Source organism: Benincasa hispida, chromosome 11 (genome assembly GCF_009727055.1).
Source record: "Benincasa hispida cultivar B227 chromosome 11, ASM972705v1, whole genome shotgun sequence".
In the NCBI taxonomy this organism is placed as follows: domain Eukaryota; kingdom Viridiplantae; phylum Streptophyta; class Magnoliopsida; order Cucurbitales; family Cucurbitaceae; genus Benincasa; species Benincasa hispida.
The window spans coordinates 35,159,594-35,176,688 of record NC_052359.1 but is presented as its reverse complement, the minus strand read 5'-3'; the positions used below and the strand labels follow the sequence as shown (position 1 = coordinate 35,176,688).

The window sequence follows — 17,095 nt, the reverse complement described above, 5'->3', positions numbered from 1 at the left end:
GAAAAACTAACTAATCAAACGAACATATAAAATAAATAAACTCAAAATAATATTGAGAAAATTTTGTTTTAACAGTAAACTTGAAATATATTTGTCTCTAAATTTGGGGGTGGGATCAGATAGAGCAAATGCGTTCAATTTATATATGGCGATAAAAAAAAAAAAAAAAAAAAAAGAAAAAAAGTAAAAAAAAGAAAAAAGCATGATGAGTGCCTATTAATTTTAAAAATAATCAACCACAAATTGAAACAATGCATTAAAATTTTCTGTTTTGACAAACATGGAGTAGAATCTCTCGACTACTATCAGTTGAGATAGACTCACTTTGGAAAATGCATTAAATTTAATAAAAGAAGTATTAGTTTCAAATTTAACTATAAAAATTTTAAAATAATAAAAAAATGGGGTTAAAAAATAAAAAATAAAAAATAAATACAGGTTAACAAAATGAATAAAAAAGGCATGAATTAGAAAACAATAGAAAATATTTCTAAAGAAAACAATAGAAAATAAAGAAACACCCATAAAACAAAGAAATACATTAAATAAAACAAAGTATTATTTCAAATCTAACTCTAAAAATTTAATCAAACTTGGGAAAAAAAATAACACTGATGATAATAAAAATAAAGGTAAATATAAATTTATACTCCTGAATTTTGGGTGTTGTATCAATTTATATCATAAATTTATAATGGTATCAATTTAAAACCTAAATTTTGGGAATTGTATCAATTTAAACCTTAAACTAATAATTGTATCAATTTAGACCCTGAAATTTTATCAGTGTATCAATTTAAACCCTGAATTTTCATAACTGTATCAATTGAAACCCTCCATTATGTTTATTTAGATATACTTATGAAAGTTCAGGGTTTCAATTGATATATTTATGAAAGTTCAAGACTTAAATTGATATAATTATGAAAGTTCAGGGTCTAAATTGATACAATTATTAATTTGAGGTTTAAATTGATACAACTCTTCAGAGTTAAAATTAATACAACTCCTCAAGGTTTAAATTGATATAATTCTTAGTTTAAAGTTTAAATTGATACAACTCCAAAGTTTAAAATTGATATTTGCCTTAAAAAAATTAATAATTAGATGTAACCTAAACTGCACCTATATCGAAAATAAATAATCCAATTTTTTTTTTTAAAAAAAAATTTCAATTTTGATTGAGTGACTAGGTGAGCTACACAAAGGTGCAGCCCACCCAACACCTATTTATCTAAAACAAAATGCATTAAAAACAAATTGGAAGAACCAAAAAAAAAGAAAAAAGGTGTCTTCATGTAGAATAAGATGGACACATTTTGTTAGTTTCCTTTGGTTGTGTGACTTCAGGCTATGGAGTCTTGATCTTCGTTGTGTTACATTCAATATCTTTTGCAAAAGTGACATTTTTTTGGATAGCAACCGTCATTTACATTATTAACAACGACAATAAAAATTTGAAAAAAGATTAAGAATGCCTCTCTTCAACAAATAAAAAATAAAAAATATTGTCAAAATGAGCATGGCTCAAGTTGAGTTTGACGTGTAGAGTTATGTTGAATTAAGTTGTAATTGTCTGTATTGATAACAATTGTCTATGTTGATGACAATTATTTGTATTTAGAGGGTGTAGTATAGGGATGACAACGGGGCCGAGGCGGGATAGAGATGCACTCTTCCCTCCTCATCCTCATAGGGATTTTTAATCCCCGTTCCCACCCAATTTTCCATTTTGGAAGATCAAGGTTGGAGTCGATGAATCCCGTTCGAGAATTTGATCATGTGAGGAAAAATTCTCGTTTTTTATTTTATTATTTAAAATTAACTAAACTTAGTATATACATTAAAATAGTAAATTTTATATAAGAAATTAGTATCATTGTTACATATATTTGTTTAAATTAATAATTAAAAAAATATTGTAATGCTTTTAATTATAAATTTAATAAAAACTAAATTTATTTATTAAATAGAAAAAATAACTAAAACAGTTGATGAAGCTACTGTTTTAGTAGTTTACATATTATATTTAAAATAATTTGGGGTGAGGGCAGGGACAAGGCGGGTTCGAGATCTTGGGATAGAGTGAGGGCAGGGACAAGGCAGGTTCGAGATCTTGGGATGGAGTGAGGGTAGGGACAGGGCGGGTTCGGGATCTTGGGATGAGGCCGGAATCCCCTCCCCATCTCCGATCTGGGACCCAATTTAAATCCTCGATTTGACCCCCGTACCCGGTCAAACTAGAGATTCCCCCTCCCGATCAGGTTGGGGACCCAAACCTCCTGCAGGGAATTTTTCCATCCATAGTGTGGCAATAATTATCTGTATTTAGGGTGCAAAGTTGAGTTAAGATAGTTTAATCTGTGTTTCTGGTGTAGAGTTAACTTATGTTAAGTTATAAATATCTGATGCTATTTTCTATAACTAAAAAATATATTTTATGAGTTTTTTTTTTGTTTGTAATTATCATTTTTTTGATACTATTATTTTTTTTTTCTGTTTTTCTTAACTTTTTGTTCAACCATTCAACTACACAAAACTTTCTTAAATTCTTAACACTCTTTTGAGATGTGAATTCAATAAATAAAAATATATTCCACAATTTTCTAATGTAACTATTGAATTGAACGTAAACAAATACTATTATTTATATAATCCACAATTCTACAACATATCGTATTGACCGTGGAACGTTTAAGTTGAACGTTCATAAAAATATTTTTGGATATTTGTGAAAAGTAAGCCTATAAGGATGACCCGATTATCCTCAGACAATCCCTCAATATCAAATTACTAACTAATAATTTTAAATTTGTATTTAAAAACACTTTTTCTAATCGTTTTTCTAATTCTTTTTCCCTTTAGTATATGATCGGTTGAGTTGGTCATTAGAGATGAACGACTAAGATGGTTGTTGGAATTGGTCACTCAAGGTGATCATCGGAGTTGGTCGCCAGATGTAGTTGTCGCCGAAGTTGATCATTGGAGGTGATCTTCACTGGAGTTAGTTGCTTTAGGTGGATGTCAATTGTGTGGATCATTGGGGGTGGTTTTTGCAGGAGTTGTCGTCGAAAGTGGTTGTCGGAGTTGGTCATGTCAAGGTGGTCATTACAATTGAATGTTGGAGTGTGGTAGTGGTGTAATCGTCAACGTTGGCCGACAATTGAAGTCAATGAAAACGTTGAAGGGAGGGAGAGCCAAGTGTGTTGGTAAAAAAACCAACTCTCAACTCTACCAATATTTAAAATTGGTAGACTAAACATTGGACTATTAATTTTTATCAACTTAACTTATTCTGTTGGTGAGCCAAACTCTCCTAAAATCACATTCCAATAAAACAAATAAATAAATAAAGAGCTCGTTTTACCAAAATTGTTTGGCTCTTTTTTTTTAAAATTTTTTTTTTATCTTTTTTAAATACAAATAATTTTCAATTAACCCCAAAACCACGAGACTAAAGTAATTACTGAAGCCCATTATCATCGAAAGGAGCCCATTATTTTAAAAATAATACTTTCAAATTATAAAGATAAGGTTTTAAATTCAACGATGGTAGTAAACGACCAAACAATGTCATTCCCAATGTAATCACGAGTAATTTCATAGAATGATGTAAAAAATTAGAGAAAGATGTGACCTTGATTTTAATAAAAAATAAAATTATAATAATTTTCAATCTTTCCTTTTCTAATATGTTTTGAGCAATATTTGAGAATGCACCATGCTTTATGTATTCCAATCTTTATAAAAATTAAATTATATTATTTAAAAATCAAGTAAAAATAATTTATCATATAAAAAATTATGATCGAACAATTTTATGAGATGCACAAAAATAAGTGGTATGCACTTTCATATTTTTGTTTCTTCTTCTCTCTCAATTCTGATTTTTCTCTAGATAATTTCTTTGTATTTTTGTCTTTTGTAACAACCACGTTCCTTTCTTTGTATTTTGATGACAATGACAATAATAAATAGACGCCTCATAGTTTTTTCCAAATACCAAATAAATCAAAAGACCGAAAAAGAAAGAAAGTAATCTAAAAAAAAGCTTGACGACATCAACAAAAGGTTAGAAAGCAATCTCTCGAAAAAGCCAGTCAAATTTAAAAAACTATTAGGGCATGAGACATCCATTAAAAAATTCTTATAATCAGCTATATATTTTTTTATTTTTCTATTCTACAGTGTGAAAACTAGACTTTTCATACTTTAATGACGGTGGAATAATTAATAAAAAAAAGGAAGAAAAAGTGTGGCATTGATATCAGAAGAAACAGAGAGCTTTTGTTCTGGAATTGAAGCCATCGCCCTTTTAATTAGCTTCTGTGAGCTCTCTTATCTTTGTAATTTTGACTTAAACTCTTCATTTTGTTATGTAAACTATCAGGCTTTGAAGAATTCTTCTTTGTTTTGATCTTCAGAACCCAAAAAGAAAGAGGGGGAAAAACATGTCATATTTGGGTCTCGTGATTGGCTTATTATTGTTGCTCTTAAATTCAAGTTTAGGAGCTGTTGCTGTTACTTATGATTATAGTAGAAATGATTTTCCACCCAGTTTTGTTTTTGGATCTGGCACTACGGCTTATCAGGTAACTTTTTTTTTTTTTTTCAAATTATGTACAAATAATGTTTATAAATTTTTGACGATAGAAACTTGAAAACGGGTTATAGGAGAGATTTTAGTTTATTTTGTTTTGGATTGAGATAGAGAGATGGTTTAGAAATTGAAGTATTCAAAAGTATGTAAAAGGTGGAGGGAGCAGCAAAGGAAGATGGTAGGACACCAAGCATTTGGGATACTTTTGCTCACTCTGGTATGTTTGTCAATTTCATCGTTTCAGCTTTATGGTAACGTCCGATAATTATTTTATTTTTTATTTTTTATTTTTAAAAATTAAATCGATAAACATTACTTTTACCTCTAAATTTTTTTATTTGTTTTTTATTTTTTTACCAACAGTTCAAAAAACCAAGCCAAAATTTGAAAACTAAAAATATTACTTTTAAAATTTTGATTTTGTTTTTGGAATTTGCCTAAAAATTCAACTACTGTATTTAGGAAAAATACAAATTCTGGTAAGAAATAAAGAGAAAATAGATTTAATTTTTCAAAAGTAAAAAACAAAAAACGAAATGGTTACCAAATAAAACCTAAGTAATTGAGATTTGTTTCGTTATTATTATTATTATTCTTTTGAGTGATGAATGAAGTCATTAGGAACAAACTTTGGTTTAAATATATGGTAGGAGATGGACCAGGAGGAAATGGTGATGTAGCATGTGATGAATACCACAAATATAAGGTATGTATATTTGAGTTTTGGTCTATGAAGTGATTGAGTTTCCGTACTTTTATTTTTGTAACAATTTAGTCTACATGCTTTCATTTTATAATAATTTAGTTTTTAAAATTTCATATGTAACCATTTGTATTTTTTTTTTTTTTTTTTGGAAAAATTTAATTTTTGGAATGAAATAATAATTTGTATTGGTTTTGTTTAAGTGTAGTACAATAATGATTCTTTCTTTTAGACATATATTTGATTGGAGGGCTTGTTGAAGTCTGACTTTTAGCTTATTAAAGGTTATTCAATTTGTTGTTTGTTAAAAGTTTTTATCTTATAGATCGACGAAGGTTTTCATGATCAGTTTGTAGCTTCTTGAAGGTATTAGAGTTATTAGCTTACTGAGAATCTTCTACTAAGTCATCAAGTTGTTAGATCTTAAAAGGGATTTTGTCTTCAAAGTGTCTTCAAAAAGTGTTCTATCTTCTTGGAGTCTTGAACTCTTCAAAAGGATTTCTTCAAGTAAACTTTAATTTTTGAAGTTTTCATGAAGTTCTTCGTCTTCTTGGAGTCCTTAAAAGTCTTCAACTCTTCGGAAGAATGAATCATTGTTCTTCGAAGTCTCCAATCTTCTTGGAGTCTTCAAGAAGGAGACTTGAATTTCCAAGGAAGCCCTAACATTCAAACTCTTCAGGAATTTTTGCCTCATTGGAGTTCTTCAAAGTCTTCAACTCTTTAGAAGGATTTCAGTATTCAATGAAGCTATAATCTTCAAGGTCTATAGAATCTTGAGTCCTCTGAGTCTTTTGAAGCTTCTTCAATCTTTTTGAAAAATTGGAAGACTCGTCATTTTGAATGCAGATGTTAAATGCATAGCACAATCACCAATTGTAATAACTAAGGAATAATAAAGAGAGAATTAAGAATGAATACACAGAACTTGGTAATCCAATTCAGTGAAACCACCTACGTCTCGGGAGCAGTGTGCCCAAAAAAGATAATCTAGTAAATCAAGCATTTACAACGTAGTACTTGAGCTACGATTTACTACAGTGACTTACACAGAGCTTGACTTATTGACAACCTAGGCTTCCTTTACATGTGAGACTCTCTTTCTAAACAATTTAGGCTCCCCTTGAGTGTTACTATTAATGTAAAACACTTCGACACTCCTTAGTGTAGAGACTCCCTCTCTCTGATGTTATCTTTCCTTATTGTAGTGAACAATTTTCATTGTTCTAACTTAGGTACACCCTAAGTTGGAGAAATTCTTCTTGCGTTGTGATGTCTTAGGCTCCCCATAAGACTTGATATTACTTGAATACAGTCTGCTTCAATAATCAGATACACAACGGAATAAAAGATACAAAATAATGCTCACAAATCTTGTTCACCAAGTATATTCCGATTACAACCACACGACACAAATTACTTCAAGAATATTCGAGTAGAAACTGGCAACCCTAGCACCTCACCAAGCTAGCAATAAAAAGCTTACAAAATATGGAAAATATTTTTGACCTAAATCTTCTTCTTTCACAAAATGTAAGTGGCATATAAAACAATTTTTTAGAATATTCCAATTAAGGAAATAACCATGTAGACAATAATTTTGAGGAAAGAATCAAATAAGGCAACACACGATCACCGGAGAGACAATAAAAGATACACCCATTTCGAAGGGCTCTCCGCATAAGAAAAGTATTTCATAACATCTCGTGTAACAACTACACCATCATGGAGAAAAAAACCTTAAACAAAATATTTAGCCAATAATGCGACTCTAACAAACTCCCCTTTTGGGTAAAACATTTTTAAGATAGAATCGAATCAACAAAGAGAGATATCATTAAGAAGTAATGGTGAGTTTGAACAAGAACTGGAACAATAAGTAGAAATGTAGAAATGTCTAAAAAAAGTCAAAAGAAGGTGTAGCAACAGTTCAATAAAAACCAACACAAATCATAACAGCCAGATAAGAAAAACAAAACAGAAACACTAGCATCAACACAGACACTACCAACTGCCACTGCTACAAACTACAACTTTCTGCCACTTTTTGGCTTAAAAAAATAGTCTTGTTATTGAGAAGAAGACGCCCCACCAGACTTAGCTAATGTCACGCGCATCATTTGCAACATATTATCAGCAGTCGTTTTGCGCTCCTAAAGTTTTTGCATCAAACTTGCAATATCCTTGAATTCATTAGATAGAAGATACAGAACATGGCTCCTAGATGGAGATTCAATTAGGTCTGATTAAGGCCAACAACATTGGATGTTTCGAAAGAGCATCAAGGTCAAAAATGATGACTTTGCATAAATTTGAGGTTGGTCGAAATGAGAGGAGTAGGACCAACAGGCTTATCAACTATAATCAAGCCAGGTTTTCAGCAATCAAGATACCACAAATTAACTGAGGATAGCTAATAGGCAGCTTCAAAGCTTGAGACCCAATGTGGTGCTTGATTTGATTAAACAAAAAGTTTTCGTATTTGAATTGTACTACAGTTCCAATCTAATACAACAAGGTGGCGAGAGAAAGAGAAAGGCTAGACTTATGGGAGAACAGACACCAATTGAAGATCCCAACCTTGTGAAGTATGGCATATTTGACACTTAAAATGGCAGTTGGAAATTGTCCCTTCCTCGACCATGAGGACTTTGTCCCACCTGTTAATTCAAACACCAACTCCCTCATTGACAGACACTTAGAATCCCAACCTTGTGAAGTTGGCATATTTGACACTTAAAATGGCAGTTGGCAACTGTCCTTTCCTCGACCACGAGGACTGTGTCCCACTTGTTAATTCAAACACCGACTCCTTCATTGACGGACATTGTTAAGCTACATCAGCAGGAACTATTTGATTGAGATATTTATTTATAAGATCAGTAGAAAAGATAAATTGGTGTTTTCGCATATGAACTTTCTGGAAATTAGGACTATTGGGATTGTCAAACTTTGAAGACAAGTTGATGATGAATTCCCACATAATCTGAGGATAGAATGGACCCAAATTCAGTACAGTCCTGTCAAGTTGAGCTTTGAGAATTAGATTTTCGTGTTTCATATATGCTAGTGTTAAATGATCGAACAATTAGCCTTAAACCGTGCCTTTAATGAATGAATTGACGAAATGCATGAATTAACATAAGTTTTCCTTATCTGAACCCAAGTATAAGTTTAAATAAGGTTTCCTGGTGAGCCAGGGTCGAATGCAGGGACTTAAACTAAAGATATGTTTGGACTCGAAGAATGATTTTATGCGATGAACATCAATTGATGCGTGGATGAATGTTTGTATACTGAAATTACTACTAACTAATGACAAAGAAGTGCAATAATGATTGGTGGTGAAGGTGTATAACATAGGTGTGATGAAAGGCGTGTGATGGATGTGATGCGATGAATGATGAATCTTGTTACGTGGATGGTGGTTGCAATTACAATATAAACAACTTGCATTGAAGTGATGGAAAAGAAAACAATTGATAAGTTAGGGTTAAAAAGATTCACTAACATTCTCTTAAATGATGCATAAGTAGGCATTCATGTTCTCAACTTTTTAAAATGAAAAGCTAACCTCTCAGCATCTAAGTCACATTTATCTTATTTCTAAGACACATGATCAAGTTGATTTTAAATAAAAGACTAACTTTATATCTCAAGCTATTTATTTCCTTGTTTAACGATTTTCACAGTCACTTACTCTCTTAAATAGTTGATTATTCCTACTTAAATCAATTTGTCAAATAGATTCAAGTAATAGATTAAACATGCATAAAACAAGATGAACTTTTACTTATGCACATTTATGAAAATGTAGATCATTCTCCTCAACCCATTGGAATTTAGTTATTCATAATGGAAAGATAAGAACGCATGGATAGATGGGAATGAATGGAAGTCATATTTATATTAAGAATTAATGAGTTCTCAATCTTAATATCTTAATACAAACTGAAATGGATGAGCAATAAGATAAAATGTAAAGAAAGAAATGTTTCAAGCTGCCAGTTGTAATCTCTTGCTTTCTTTGGCTCTATTTTTGGTTGTTTCTAAGTCATTGTTGTGAAGGTGATAAAGCTCTCTCACTTTTTAGAGAAGAAGTCTAAGTTCTCACTTAGAACTCTTCAAAGAAAAGCTTGACAGGTTGAATAAAATGGAATGCATGGAAAAATTTGGGCCGAGTTTTGGACTAGTCTTTTGACGTCTCTTTTCACTTGAACTTATTTGCCTATTTATATGCATCAAAGAGAAGCTTCTCAGCCTCTTTCCAATGATGATCTGACACCATACATTAAATACCATGTCTTGTTGTGCCGAATACTCGCGTCATTGGTTCATAGGTTTTGTTGCGATTGAGTCAAAATCGGTTATTAACTTGCATCTTGATTTCATGTCCACCACCTATGTGTTTGTTGTTTCTCACTTTTTCGTTGCATGATTCTTTTCATCACCTGATGCTTCTATGCATGCAAGATTTGAAACTAATCTAGCTCTTATGCTTTCTTAGCAGCAACTTTTGTTCCTTGACCAACTTTTACTTCTTTCCATAGAAATCCCATCGTTCGAAGGTGTTAAATTTATAATTTTCAGGAAAATGAGTTTTGAAAAAACATGAATGCAAATTTTGTTTATTTATATGATTTTCATTTTAAGTTATTGAATTTTCCTTTCAATTTCCCCAATTATTCTAAATAAAAGACTATAATAACTTGTATTTTTACAAGTTATCAGAGATCCACAAGCTTGAAGCATTATTGAGTTTTATAAGATAATTCATTTTCATAAACAATGTTCCTTTTAACCACGTATTTCCACATACTCTCTCCTATCTCAATATGAAAAGAGACACATCTAAAGGAACATATGCCACATTATATTTGAGGTAGCAGGATTTGAAGAGCCTAGTTTCTTCCATTTAGAATTAACAAAGGCTCAAATGACCCGAACTGGAATAGAGTCACCATCATCATATGAACTTTTTAAACCCTAGTCTTTCGAAGAAGCATAGGTATCTTCAGAATCATACTGATAAGAGATAGAATCTGATGTTTTAGAGGATGTAGTGACAACATTGGTAACATTCTCATTTTTCTTGGATGCAATTTCAAATAAAGGGATATCAGCATCTAAATTAGACTCATTCTCTTTATCATGATCATTAGAGGCAGGTATGTCATCATCAAATACATTATTCTTACTCACATCAACATTTTCCCATTTCTTCTGAGACATGGTCCCTTGTTTCAACATTCTCAACATGTTCTATCTCTACCCTAAGGGGAATGGGTGTCGTAGACACATCAACAAAATTTTCAGGCACATTTTTAAAAATAGTACCTTCACTAGTACCTTTAATCAAGTCAGGTCTGAGTTAGCTCACGTTTCAAGACAATAATAGTGGACATAAGTTTGTGATTGTCAACCATCAGTGACTCAATTCTTTCCTTCCACATATTGAGAACTTTCAAATAATCTTACCATCTATTGAAGAGAGCTTGATAAGATGGATCGGAAAATTATTGTGAAATATCACAGTTATCACTTTTTACATAGATATCATACTCAGAGTTCTCATACAAGGTGGTATTAGATGAGATGTTACTAACAAGCACCTTGACATCTTCCCCAGAGTCACTTTTTTCGTCAAAATCATCATTAGAGAAAGTTCAAACATAACTTATGTTTTGTTTCTTCAGGAAATTTGGGCACTTAGCTTGAAAATGGCCATGGCCTTCACATTCTCTACACTTAAAGGATCTTTTGTTGGTTATCGGTGGTTTCTGATTCGTTTGCATCCTTTTTAGTACTTTGAATTTTAAATTGTTTTGAGGGGAACATTCCTTTAGACTTAGTGTTCTAAGAACCATAGTTTCCTAATATCTTCTCAAAACATTTAAGAACTCGATTAAATTGTTTAGAGAATAAAGATATGGAGTCAGCTAAAGATTCTTCAGACTCTCTGTAAGTATCATCATGCTTGTCATAACAAGAGAATTGTAGTGCCACACCCTTGTTCTTCTTTTTTGGCTAACATTTCGGAGACATTTTAAAGGTAAACGACGATGCAGACAACCCATCAACTTTCATGGGGGATATATCTTGAGTTTCCTCGATTGCAATTACTTTCATATCAAATTTTTTAGGCAAGAACCTAAGCACTTTTCTGATTAGTTTTTCTTCAGATAGTTTCTCTTCCAGGGCAAATGATTAATTTACAATATCTAGCAAACAAACATTGAATTCAACAATGGTCTCATCTTCATGCACTTTTAGATTTTCAAACTTTGAAGCCAACAATTGCAGTCTAGACATTTTAACTTTTGAAATTCCTTCATGAGCAAGAGATGAGATCTCCCATGCTTCTTTAGTTGAAGTGCATGTGTTGATCAAGCAGAATAGATCAACTCCATTAAATATGGATTTTAGGCTCCAAAATCTATTTACCGTCATCACCTTTTATGATTGTATGGGACCATCCAGTTACAACTGTCTTCCAGGATTTACTATCAATTGACTTCAAGAATGCAGTCATTCCGACTTTCAGTAAGAGTAATTCATCCCATCTAGCACAGGAGGACGAGTCATGAGACTACCTTCCTTGATTCCATCTATGATCGATATACCTGAAGTAAAGGTAACCGCCTCTGATACCAAATGAAAAACTGGATGACTCGTCACTTTGAATGCAGATGTTAAATGAATACCATAATCACAAACTATAACAACCAAGGAATAGTAAAGAGAGAATTAAGAATAAACACACAAAACTTGGTAACCCAGTTCGGTGAAGCCACCTACGTTTGGGGGGTAATGTGTCCAGGAAAGATAATCCACTGATATATTAAAATATCAAGCATTTACGATGTAGTACTTATCTGCAAAGTACGATCTACTATAGTGACTCACTCAGAGCTTGACTTACTGACTACCTAGGCTCCCTAGATGTGAGACTCCTTCTTTGAACAACTTAGGCTCCCTCTAATTATGTTACTATTAGTGTAAAACATTTTAGCACTCCTCAATATAGAGACTCCCTCTCTATGATGTCATCTTTCCTTATTGCAGTGAACGATCTTTACTGTTCTGATTTAGGTACACCCTAAATTAAAGAAATCCTTCTCAGGTTGTGATGTCTTAAGTCCTCTAAGACTTGATATTGTTTGAATTCAGATTGTTTCAATAATCAGATACACAGTGGAATAAAGGATGCCACAAGTCTTGTTCACCAATCTTCTTCCATTCCAAAATATAGATAGTTCCTCTATTTATAAAGCTGTCAACCGATTTTATATAGACTTGAACTTGATTGTATATTTGGGCCCATCCTTTTAGACCTAACTAGGCTTGTCTGCACCAAATGATCCAGACTTTGGGTCCAATTACTTTAACGTGTTTAGATTTACTTGAGCTTTAACTCAATTTATTTTTGAAGAACTTAGACTAATTAAGGCTTTGGGTTAATTAAATTAGCACTTAATATTGGGTTTAATCGTCATATATATAATTTGATCATGCCAATTGGTGCGATCAGGCGTGATTATAAAGGAGACCCATGACATATTTAAATTTGTCGAACTTTTTTACTTAATTTAACTTTGTGGACGCATGTTAATTTATAATTGTCCCAACATTAATAATATGGAACTTTGTCATTAATTTAAAATAATGTCACAATTGTTTCTAACTTGGAACTTCTTATTCAACAACTATTTAGTCTTTGTACATAAAATTTGTAACAAATTAATTTAGCTCTTGTAAAAATTATTGTCAAGATTTAAATAAGTTTTCTAATGTATGTAGATAGATAAACTAACTTACAAAGACTAAGTGAGTCGTTACATGATAAAAATTAAAACTTGATTTTAATGATATTTTTTATGACATGGATTAAAATGACAAATTTTAAAATGCTTGAAATAAATTGTTATAAGCTTTGAAGTAGAAGGATCAAATCGTTACATACTCAAGTTTGGACTAAATTGTTATTTCATGGAAGTTTAAGAAGTAGAAATGTTTTTGGCCTATTTTCAAATAAATAAAAAGTGAACCAATTTATTTACAAATATAACAAAATGTCACTTTTTTATCATGATAGACTGTGATAGACTGAGTGATAAAAGTCTATCGTGGTTTAGACTGAGTGATAGAAGTCTATCGTGGTTTATCACTAATAGACAGTGACATTTTGTTATACTTGAAAATATTTTCAACAATTTGTCATTTTAAAACAATTGCCCAATGTTTTTTAACCTTATTTTTTTTATAGTAAGAGTTGAAAACTTCATTATGTTAATTAATTTCTTAGCCTAAGCTTGGTTCATCTACTTGATTAGCTTTTAAGTTAATCATGTTTGTTAACGTAGGAAGATGTGAAATTGATGGTGGATGTTGGACTTGATGCTTATAGATTTTCCATCTCATGGTCAAGACTTATTCCAAGTAAAATATATACCATTAGTCTTTCTCTACATTATTAAAAGAAAAAAGAAGAGAGAATTGACTCCACATTTTTGTTTTGTTTTTCAGATGGAAGAGGATCCATAAATCCAAAGGGCTTAGAATACTACAACAATCTCATCAATGAACTAATTAGCCATGGTTGTTAGTTGGCAATTTTATCAATCATAAAGTTGCTTACAAATATTTTGTATAAACTTCTTATTCTTGTGCTGATTTATGTTGTGATCTTCTTATTGAATAGGAATTCAACCCCATGTAACATTGCACAACTTTGATCTCCCACAAGCACTTGAAGATGAATATGGGGGATGGGTCAGTCCAAAGATTATGTAAGACTAGCTATATTCCCTACACCTTTATATAGAAATATATTATTCAATGACAGACAAAATGTGACATGTAGATTTGAAATTTTGCTTTGACTTATAATATCATTATTTAAGATACTTTTGCAGATTGACAACCTCATTGTGGTGGCTAACCACATATAATACTTTCTTAATTTTGGAAAAATATCTCTTTGGTTTCATAAGTTTTATTTGGTTTTCAAGTTTTAAAATGTTACATTTTCGATTTTTAAATTTTGAGTTTGATTTTAATTTAGTCTCTAAGTTTCAAAAGGTTACGATATTTTATTCTTGAGGTTTGAGTTATGTTTTAATTCGATCTTTAGGTTTCAAGATTTATACTTTTGACTTTACTTTTTCACAAAATACTCATTCTAATTTAAAATAATTATTAAGTAAAAATCTAAATATAATTTAAAACGTGATTGTTTTTCAATAACCGTATTGGATGTAGATTTGAAATTTTGATGGTCTCATAATAATAACAGTTCAAGACTATCAGTCACATTATGGTGGTTGACCAACTATAATAATTTATGAAATATACGAACACGTAGGAGTAAGAATTCAAACTATTGATTTTTTATGTTCGAGTTGGCTAATATATATATACATACATACATAAGTTTTTGACATATTTTCAACAATGTGATGAATGTAGAGAAGATTTCAAAGCATATGCAGAAGTATGTTTTAGAGAATTTGGAGATAGGGTGTTGCATTGGACAACTATAAATGAAGCTAATGTGTTTGCAATGGGAGGATATGACTTGGGGTTTGTGCCACCTAATCGATGTTCACCTCCATTTGGAACAAGAAAATGCTCTAAAGGAAACTCCTCTACTGAGCCTTATTTGGTTCTCCATCATTGTCTATTGGCTCATGCATCAGCTGCAACTTTCTATAACAAAAACTACAAGGTAATTTTTTCTTCCAATTGCTTCTCTTTTTGTTAGCTAGGTTAAATTTTTACGGAAGAACAATTTAGTCTCTAATGTTTAGTTAGTAACGACTTAATCTCTATATTTTCAAATTTATGACAATTTAGTTCATTTGAAGTAAATAAGTGTCTTATTTTATTATATGATGACTTAGTTTTTTACAATTTATAAATAAATTTGATTTTTGATTAGTTATCCATTTATATGTGTTAAGAAATTTCATTCGATCTTAATAATATTTTTCACGATAGGAACTAAATCATATTACAAATTATAAAGTATAGGGATCAAGTTGTTATTTATCAAAGTTCAAGGACTAAATTGTTAAAAAAATTGAAAGTACAGGGACTAAATTGTTACCAACTAAAGTTCAAAGACTATATTTTTACTTTTGTGAAAGTTTATGGACCACGGGTGTTTTTAATTTTTTTTTTCTTCATTGGGAATTTATAAATGAAATTTTATTACTTATTAGGTTAAAACTGATATCTTTTATGGTCCTTGAACTTTCAAATAATGTATTTTAATCTTTAAATTATATATATGTAAAACTATTCTAGTCATTCCTAAACTTTCAAGAACTCGTTCATTTAAAAATTTGACACTTAAGGTTTTGTTAGGTAACCATTTTGTTTTTAGTTTTATGTTTTTGAAATTTAGGTTTTCTCCTAAATTTCATACTATGATTTTGAGCTTTTAAGAAGTTACTTGAATTTTTAGTTTACTTCTAAAGACAGAAACTAGGTTTTTTAAATTTTTTTTTTTTATGATTATCCAACGAGTCCTAACGGTACCAAACAGAGCCTAAAATTATTGTACAAGACTTTCATTGATCCATATAAAAAGTAGTGGATTAAGGCCTGATTGATAACCATTTCGTTTTCGATTTTTGGATTTTGAAAACTAAGCCTATAGAACTCTACTTCCACCTCCAAATTTCTTCATTTTTTTATCTATTTTTTACCAATGGTTTAAAAAATTTAGCCAATTTTTGAAAATTAAAAAAGTAGTTTTCTAAAATTGTTTTTGTTTTTAAAGTTTGGCTGAAAATTCAACCGTTGTACTTAAGAAAGATACAAACTATTGTAAGAAATGAAGAGAAAATAGACTTAAATTTTAGAAAACAAAAACTAAAAATGAAATGGTTACTATTGGTCTAAGGTTTGAAGTTCGATCCCCCATCCCAAAAACTTTTGTGTATATACACACAAAATGGTGTGCTATGTTAGATTTATATTTAAACTATTTATGACAAATTAACGACAACGTCTAATAGAGTTTTTAAGTAAAATTCTAAAACTAAATACAAAATATTTGAAACATCAAAGACCAAAATAAAATAAAATAAAAATTCAACCACAAAAATAAAATGTAAACTCTTGTAGTACAATGCCTTTATAAAATAAATTAACTTATAAAAGAAAGTACAGGACAAACAACATGGTTTTGTTGGGATCAGCATCTATATGTTTCGATTTGTTCCTTTTACTGACTCAAAAGAAGACACCAATGCTGTCGAAAGAGCCTATGAGTTTCTTGTCAATTGGTAAGTTCTACTTTCAATTGAAACTAAAAAAATAGCATCTTGGACACATCAATTGATAACTAGGTTTGATAAGAAAGTGCCTCTTTTATATCCTTAAATTTTAATGTGTAATAATTTAGTCCGTGCACTTTTAGTTTATAATAATTGATCCTCATATGTTAAAATAATATAACACGGTAGTCTTTATAATGAAAAATCTCATTAAAATTAAGTGTTGATATTTATTATTTATGACTGTCCCTAATCAATTATTCATTACATATGTAAAAAGGTTTCATTAAATTTTAACGATATTTTTTTCGTGATAAAGACTAAATTATTACAAATTACAATGTACGGAGACTAAATTGTTATTTATTAAAATTCAAGAATTATGGTTCAGTTTGATGAAAATTGTACTTGTTTTTTTACAACATCTTTACTATAGTTTTTATCTTCCTTTACTATTTTTAGGGTTTAGGAAAATACTAACTAGAGGTAATAAGAGAACTCACCCATGAA

At 30.6% G+C, this 17,095-nt stretch overlaps 1 protein-coding gene across 1 annotated transcript in view; it reads left to right on the top strand.

Moving 5' to 3' along the window:
• The first annotated feature begins 4,210 nt into the window (after positions 1-4,210).
• Positions 4,211-17,095, top strand: part of LOC120091476 (beta-glucosidase 11-like) — a 30,250-nt gene continuing 17,365 nt past the window's right edge. The window contains exons 1-9 of the mRNA XM_039049519.1: positions 4,211-4,328; positions 4,425-4,592; positions 4,754-4,817; positions 5,251-5,306; positions 13,664-13,739; positions 13,827-13,898; positions 14,002-14,089; positions 14,769-15,027; positions 16,479-16,594. Coding sequence (XP_038905447.1) covers positions 4,452-4,592; positions 4,754-4,817; positions 5,251-5,306; positions 13,664-13,739; positions 13,827-13,898; positions 14,002-14,089; positions 14,769-15,027; positions 16,479-16,594 — 872 coding nt within the window. The 5' untranslated portion in view covers positions 4,211-4,328; positions 4,425-4,451. The remainder of the gene's footprint in view (positions 4,329-4,424; positions 4,593-4,753; positions 4,818-5,250; positions 5,307-13,663; positions 13,740-13,826; positions 13,899-14,001; positions 14,090-14,768; positions 15,028-16,478; positions 16,595-17,095) is intronic.